General features: G+C 42.5%; 1 protein-coding gene across 1 annotated transcript in view; it reads right to left on the bottom strand.

The window, feature by feature from the left end:
• mtnr1aa (melatonin receptor 1A a) overlaps positions 1-2,488 on the bottom strand; it is a 38,939-nt gene extending 36,451 nt beyond the window's left edge. The window contains exon 1 of the mRNA XM_005727028.1: positions 1,989-2,488. Within this exon, the coding sequence (XP_005727085.1) occupies positions 1,989-2,172 (184 nt within the window). The 5' untranslated portion in view covers positions 2,173-2,488. The remainder of the gene's footprint in view (positions 1-1,988) is intronic.
• Positions 2,489-8,220: the final 5,732 nt, after the last annotated feature.

Below are 8,220 nucleotides of genomic sequence, written 5' to 3'. Positions count from 1 at the left end.
AGAGAGAGAGAGAGAGAGAGAGAGAGAGAGAGAGAGAGAGAGAGAGAGATGGATATTAAAGCACTTTCCTAAGAGGGGATGGTCAGTAGAATATGTGGTCATACAATCATTTCTGATTCAAATTCCCACAGATAAGGTCCGATAACAAAAATGCTGATTAAAGTATGACTGCAAAAGCTTTTGTCTGAATCAATATGTCTGCCAATTTGCACACAATTTGCCAATGGGCTTTGAACATAAAATTGAAAGCAGCTTAAGTTAGTCATGCACGTCTTTGAAAGTTGAATGGAAAAGTAGCAAAGGGGCTTCGGAGGCATGAACTTTGGGGAACCACGTCACTAGCTTCCAGAGGCCTTGTTTGCATTCATGGGAAGGATTTGCGAAGCGCAATTAAGCTGATGATCCTTCCTCTAACTTCCTCTGGAGATTCACGTGTCAGACTTTTCTTAGAGGAGAGACGACGGATGGAAAACGGAAAACATAGCTGAAACATATGGATCATTCAAGCTGGTGTGCAACATTAAAGCTTTGAAGCGACATAAATCAGCCGCATGCTTGGTCGAATTCCTGCAAGTTCATTATGACCTCCTTACATGCAATTAGCTGTAATTAATGGAGCAACTTCAAAAGATGCTGTTTCCTAAATTTATCTCCTCTCTTGTCTCGCACTTTGTCCCACATATCATGCAGCGGAGAGGCTTACAAAATCGCACAGATGTATTTTCAGCCTGAGAGACTAAATCCACCTCAGAACGACTGTGTTGTGAGCAGCTCTAATCCAGCTGTAGCAGAGGGTTCTGCGCGCTTTCTCAAAGGAGAGCCTGTATATCCTTGTACATCCCATAGGGTCTTCCCGGCGGTCTCGATCCACATGATGGAAATCTATTCTGACCCTAACATTTCTGCAGTACGCGGAATTGTAATGTCAGGGGTGTGTTTAGCAAATCACCCAACTACAGCCTCCAAATGATGACAACCTTGGTACGCGTAGCTGCCAGCTAATGCACGCAGACCTGAGCATGACAGGACCCTCTTGGGTTTTCTCAGCAGCGCTCTGTCCTCCGACTATTAAATTATGAGCGTTTTACCACCTCCGCTGAGCAAGGCAAACACCGCTGTGTCAATCTCCTTCAAACTCGGGGGCACACAATTTAATCCTCAGCCGAAATCATAATTGTATTACTGGTCGATCGTGTATATAAAAAGCCCACGCATATATGACAAAAGTTCCATCATCGGACTGGTAATATCATAACATTTTGGCTGATAGTTTCGTTTATTAAACTGAGTTAAATATGGCTGGAATAACGGCGATAAAGGAGAGGCCTGGGAAGCATTAGTGCGAGCAGTTCTGGGTGATGGGCATTCCCCGTCGCTTCACACTGTCAATAATCGCTATAATGTTTCTCTCCGCTTCGCTCTCCTCAGAGGCTGCTTAGCTGACGCGTACTTGACAGTAAATCATAAATCATATCAGCTCCAAAAGTAGGCTATGGCGAGTTGATGTGTGTGACTATTTGGTACAACTGGCCTCTGTAATGAATAAATATCAAAGCAAAAATACTGATGTCAGTAATACAAGTGGGGGTAAAGAAGAAAAACATGGATTGTGTCTTTAGCCTACTGTGCGACAAGCTTGTCGCGAGCGCAAGCATCTTTACGCTTGCTCGGATTTCTAATTATCAGCTCGCTGGTAAAACAAACAAAACCAAAAAAGAAAATGACAACCGTTAAAATCGCAAAACAAAACGACACGTTTCTGTCACTTAAAATAATTTAGTGGCTATAAACAAAACAATAACACACTTGGAAACGAGCTGTAATTAATAAGCACGTATTTTCAGCTAAAACTGTTATCGTTGTCACTTTGCAAATTAGAGTCAACCAGAGTTTTTGTTTCGCTTTATTTTATTTTCTCCCCAAACCTAGCTGAGTAATCAGGCGCGCGCCGCTCTGGCGCCTCGCGCGCATACTTTCCCCGGGCTCACCTGCGTTCCTGAGCTTTTTGTTCCGATAAACGGAGAAGATGACCAGGAGGTTGCCCAAGATGTCAACGACCGTAGTGAAGATGAGGAAACACCCCAAAGTTGTGGCAACCCACGGCGGGCGGTTCAGGACGGTGTCAGCGGGGTCTGGTAAGGAGCTGTTCAGGTGAGACCCATTCATAACCATTGTACAGCTACAGTCGCCGAACTTTCTCAACTGAGCCAAATTCACCCTGCACTCCTAGAGCCCGGGTCTCGGAGTCGTTGCTGCTGCTGGTGGGATCCTATAACCTCCCGCGGGGTTCATCTTCATCCCCTCCACGCGCCGCTGCTGCTCCTTCTTCTTGCTCTTCTTCTTTCTCCTCTCCGCCAAAGTGAGCTCTGCCCAACTACCGCGGATCAGCTCTGGCAGCCTCCCCCTCTCTTTGGTCGCCTCGGTGTCACTTCTGCGCCCGTGTGCCATTCACTTTGTCGGTACGCATGTGTGACATGAAGCCGCCACTTCAAACCATCGCAGCATGTGACCAAACAGTTCGCAGAGGGCGCTTTTATTTCGAGGGAGAAATGCTGTCGCTCCGTGGTCGAGCAGTGAAAGAGCAACTCCACGGCTAAGGAAGCGTCCTGGTTATCGAGCGAGTTCATTCATGCCTTTGCGGTCGCTCGCTGGTTTTATCTCGGGAAGCCATTCATGATTATTTTTGAAGAATCATTCATATAACCAGGATCTCTTTCAGAAAAATCACTACTTTTTCCGTGAATGCTCAAGTGCACTGGATTTAAAGTGTTTAATGTATCCAAAATGTAGATTTCCCATAATGCTTCTTATTTTTGTAAAATCTGTAAATACTTACACACGATTGTAATTCAGTGAATTAATATAAAATAGTATAACACGGACACTGCAGGCAGTAATCCCTCTCTCTGTTTGTATTATGTTAGATCATACATACTGATTGCCCCTGGCGTCCACGCTCATCTATAGTTTGAGAGAGTGCCGGCTTTCTATACAAAGAGTAGCAATTATGCTATTGTTTGTTAATGATGTTGAAAATAAGTGGGTCAACCCCGTTCCAAACACACAAGCACGCCCTAGTACCTTTTCATGAGCCATCTCATTAAAAAAGGGTTGTCAGAGTAGTAATAATAATAGTAAACATAAATAAAAATATTTGTTTTTGATTTTGAGGATATTTAAGGGATGTGTTAAAAAAAACACGCACATTCATAGTCTTGTTGCTCACTGATGATTTTTCAGTATGATGTACAGCAGAGAGAAAGGGTTCATCAGGAGCCACAGAACAAATCTGCAACTTTTCGGATAATCTATTAATGTTTTGGGGGACATTTCAAGTAGAAAGACACAGCTTTATAAAACTTATTAAAATATAAAATTGTAATTTAAGTTGAATATATCAGGTTTTAGAGCAGGGGTGGGCAACTCCGGGCCTCGGGGGCGGTGTCCCTGCAGGTTTTAGATGTGTCCTTGAACCAACACAGCTGATTTAAATGGCTAAATTAGCTCCTCAACATGTCCTGAAGTTCTCTAATCATGTGATTCAGGTGTGTTGACCCAAGGTGAGATCTAAAACCTGCAGGACACCGGCCCTCGGGGCCTGGAGTTGCCCACCCCTGTTTTAGAGTCAAAGTCAAGCAAAGTAAGACATCTGAGATTTTGTTTCTGACGTTTTCTCTATTGATTTGACTGCCTAATTAAGAAAATAAAAGCAGATTAATCAATAGCACCACAAGACCCCCTTGTTAAATTTTACTCTTCATACTCTTCATCCTCACAGTTTTTTTTCTCCTGCTCTCATATTTCGCCTGGACACTTTAAATGCAGGCTGCCGTGTGTCTTTCAAAGGCCTGATTAATGGAACTCTGCCGAGATGGTCGCCTGGTTTAACCAGATGGCCAACTCTATAAAGAGTCCTGGGCCGTGTTCCAGAAAGAAAGTCAAGCAAACTCAGAGTTTAATACTAAACTCTGAGTTGGAGTTAAATCTGGGGTGGAAAACATTAAGTTTTTAGTCCCAGAAAATCTGATCACAGTAGGTTCAGTCAACTCTGAGCATGCTCATCCTGAGTTAAGTGCATGAGTAGAGAAACAAACTCGTGATGCCATTCCCTGATTCACTGTGGCAGCTGATAAATGAATAGCACAGCCTCCATTTTAATCCAAGGGGACCGATTAATATAAAAGCATGTCAGTTTGGACGAGTCAGTCATCATTTACCCACCCTGAAGTTTCTTTAACAGATGCTGGAATCCTTCCAGATTTTGCCTTTGAATATTAACTGTAATTAACACGGGAACATATTTTAGCACAAAAATGCGGTCCAGACGCATCCGTGACATCTGCAGCCTGGATTCCAAACTTTACATCAAACTGCATTTAATATGGCTTTACCAACCGTGACTGACTACAGCATGGAGAGTACAGTAGTTCAGTAATGCATAATGAATGTTTGAGTGGAGAGGAACTGTCTGACAACCTGACAGCTACCCTAATGCCCACAGAGTCACAGATTTAGAACAATGTAGCATTTAGGTTTTTATCTAAACTGATAAAAAGCCCATAATGCACACTTCTCACTGTCTCCGTCCTTATATTGGCAACTGAGAACATGCTAATAACCAGGATTTCCTGTTTTTTAAAGACCTATTTGTGCGAATTAGTGGTCCTGCTTGTGCTTTGATATCAACTGTGAATGAGCAGCTGACTGATGGAATCAGAGGGAAACTCAGGGTTTGGTGAAGAAAACCTGACAATGAAATAGGTTAGGTTACCCGGGTAACTGTCTCAGACTTTAAGTTAACTCTCTTTCTGAGTTCCCTCTCTTGTCAGAGTTAACAAAATAAAAGTTTTCACTTTCTGGAATGGGCCTTCCATTTCACAATAAATTGATTCACTGTGCTGCTGAACAACAGTTTTTTCCCTACTTTTGTCTAGACTGTATCTCTCTCCCTTGAGTTTGTCACGGGTAGATTTCGATCAGTTTTAGACGTCTGCAGGATAAATGAAGCAAACAACCTGAACTTGTACTCAATCCGGACTACCACAGCAAAGTGTCTGAATTCATCTGTCATCTGGTACGGTCATTGTGATCAACAAAAGGTGACTTTATTAACAAAAACAATAATTTTTTTTAAAAACAGGAATCCCACCAAAGCAATAATAAAGACACACAGCAGCTGTGTGCTCCCACCACAGTGATGTTGAGGGACAGGCTGACCAACATGATGGGAAAAGGGAGGACTGGAAATACACAGAAAAGTAACTGAAAACAAGGTGGGGCAGTTGATCATGGAGGTAAAAGGACACAAAGCAAAAAGAGAAGCATAGATGACGTTATTACCTAAATAAAACAGGAAGCTACCATAGAGAAGCTCACACACGGGCAAACAGGGTGACACGGAGAAGCACAGGAGACACAAAGAAAACTTGACCATAGCTTTTATAGTTGAGGGATTATAGTTTTTGGATTTTCAAAAGGAAAGAAAATCCCACTGTAAAGTATTTGCAAAGTGGGCCTGTTGAGATTCTACAAAGCTCTGACCTATTTGGCTTTACAAAACCATGTGTGCATCCTGCTGTCATCACGAAACAGTCAGCTCAATGCATTTTTTTTTAATCCCCATCTTTGCATCATTTTAAGTCAGTCGGTTCATTGTGGCCTCAGGTTTGCTTTTATGTTGACAAGGCCAAAGTTATTCTTCACTATCCACCCATCATAAATATACCACGACTCGACAAGATTATGCCCCATCATAATACTGCACTGGCTTTTGCACTCTTCCTTTATCCTCCATCCTCATTTATCATTCTAAAATACAAACAACTCATTATTATCAATTATTTGTGATTGGTGTTCATTCAGAACCCATTCATTATCTCTCCCCATTTGTCTCAATATTACATTTTAGGTCAGCTTATTCTTCATGCCGAGCAACATTACAGAAATCCCTGTTGTACATCAGAACAGAGCGAAGGGAGGAAGAAAAGAAGCGGCAAAGAGTGATTTTGAATAATTAGAGCAGTTAGTGAGATAAAGAAGCATACAGTAAGAAACAGTAAAGGGGAAAAGGGGAACGGGGAGGTGGGGGGAGATGAAGGACTGGCTCTTTGTGTGTCACTTTGCTGATGATAAAAGAAGCTTCAAATGCATTAGTAGAACAAGTGAAAACAGCATGAAAGCTCTTACTTTGAACTGACTGCTTCATAGCTGGAGAAAGTATTGCTCTGTTTTGCTGAAAGTTACCAAAGTTTTTTTTTTGATTTGCTCTATCCTGGCCATTTGTGGCCACTTCACTTTTCTTTTTTCAACCATTTTTGTTCTATTAATGCAAATGGAATGAAACTTCCCTAAGGTGTGTATTTTTTTCAGATTTTTTAATTTTCAACATCAGCTCCTTAATAATGTCAATAATATTCACTATACACCAAATTGTTCCTCTTGACTCTATCGTGGCCATTTTTGGCCAATTGAAACCCATTATAACCACCTTTTTGATTCCTTGTTATTGACAGTACTATATCATGCGATTTAGGTAAAATTGCTTTCATTCTAAACTCAACTCAAAATTGTAGTTTTTAATGTTTTTTACCAAATTACATCATTTACCCATTTTTGATCTTAAGGATCTAATAGTTTGTGTTTGTGCATGGTATTGCAGCACAAACATGTATTTGCAAGATGGACTGGAATAAATAATGACGCATCAAACATTACATAGGCTGCAGTGAATTTCTGTGGATGCAGGATATTGAGCTTTGAGGTTCCCAGTCAAACGTAGCTTTGAAGCACATGTTAAAAGCACTTTAACTCTTATATTTTTCATAAAAAGATACCATGCCCAAAATATTAACTCTAGAAACAAAAAAAAAAACAAAAAAAAAAAAAACCCAATCACAGGACATTTTGCAGAGTTCAAACCTGCAGCTGCAGCACAAACAACAACAAACACTGTTTGTAAACGTGTCCTGGAGTTTATGCAGGTGCAGACAGAGCTACTGCTGTAAGTCAGCCTAACAGCTTCCAGATCATTTATTCTGGCAATATGGCAAGAAGGTCATCACTGCTTCAAGCACTGTCTATATGATCTGGACAGAGAGCAAAGACAGCAAGCAGTCCTCTGTCCTTGAAGAAAAGACATCTGCCCAAGATGAAGAAACTTCCTCTCCAGAAGATGAGGGGACAATCTCCAAAGAGCCTGACTGCATCACCACTGATGATGAGTACTAGCCAGGGCCTGAATCCTCTTCTTTGGGGGAGGATTGGGGTTGGGGGGGGGCATGGAGGTGGAGGCCGAGCAGCTGATGGAAAAGAACATAGGAGCATTTTCTGAGACCGAGGAGCTGGCGACTGATTGGATCCCTCATGAAAGGAAAACCATGTGGGTCCCACCACTGAAGAGAGACTGCTCTACAATCCAGTACCCACTGGTATCAAACCAGGGGTCACCCTGTATGCAGTTCCCTGCATTAGCAGCCTGAGATCTACTTTTGACTTTTTTATAACAACGGAGATCTTTTAGCTGCTGTGCACCCTTACAAACCTGCACGGGAGGCGAAGGTGTGAGGATTAGAGGATTATAGATGAAGTGGAGATGTGAGCCTAAACCAGAATAAAGCAATACATAGCATGTTGGATGACAACACTGGAAGTTCTCAGGAAGTAAAAAAAGGCATGGGGTTCAGACTCCAACTGACGGAGGAGCTCCGAGGACAACGTCATTCCTTCGGGCACCTTGGCAGAGGAACGCCTCAGATGAAAACTGGCACAGGGGAAACAACCCAGAGCTTCCTCCCCAGCTCCTCCAGTTGCAACAGAGGAAGATTTTGTTGTCTGTCTTTGGCTTCACCAAAACTACCACGGCGATATCCCACATGCCAAAGCAACGGAGGAATGTGCTTCTTTTGACAGCAACACACAAGGAACCAGCAGTCAGTGATGGGGAATAAAGGATGCGTGAAAGCAAGAAGCAATCCTGGACTACAATAGGCACAAATATTGCTTGGATAACTTAGAGAGGATGTTGGCACCTCGAGTTGTAGAAGGAAAACTAACTGATGGCTGCTGGCTCTTTTCCCCAATCTCCTGGATGTCTTGGGAAACGATGTCTTTGTCCGGCCGGAACAACCTCACTGAAGTGGGGGAGTCCTCTACAACCTACACCCATGTCCCTTATTCTCAGCCACTTCTGCCATTGATCTCAAGATACAGTAGTCTGAACCA

This window comes from Pundamilia nyererei, unplaced genomic scaffold (assembly GCF_000239375.1).
Source record: "Pundamilia nyererei isolate P.nyererei 1_Seehausen unplaced genomic scaffold, PunNye1.0 scaffold00022, whole genome shotgun sequence".
Classification (NCBI taxonomy): Eukaryota; Metazoa; Chordata; class Actinopteri; order Cichliformes; family Cichlidae; genus Pundamilia; species Pundamilia nyererei.
The sequence above is the reverse complement of the archived record's forward strand: the minus strand, read 5'-3'. Positions and strand labels throughout refer to the sequence as shown.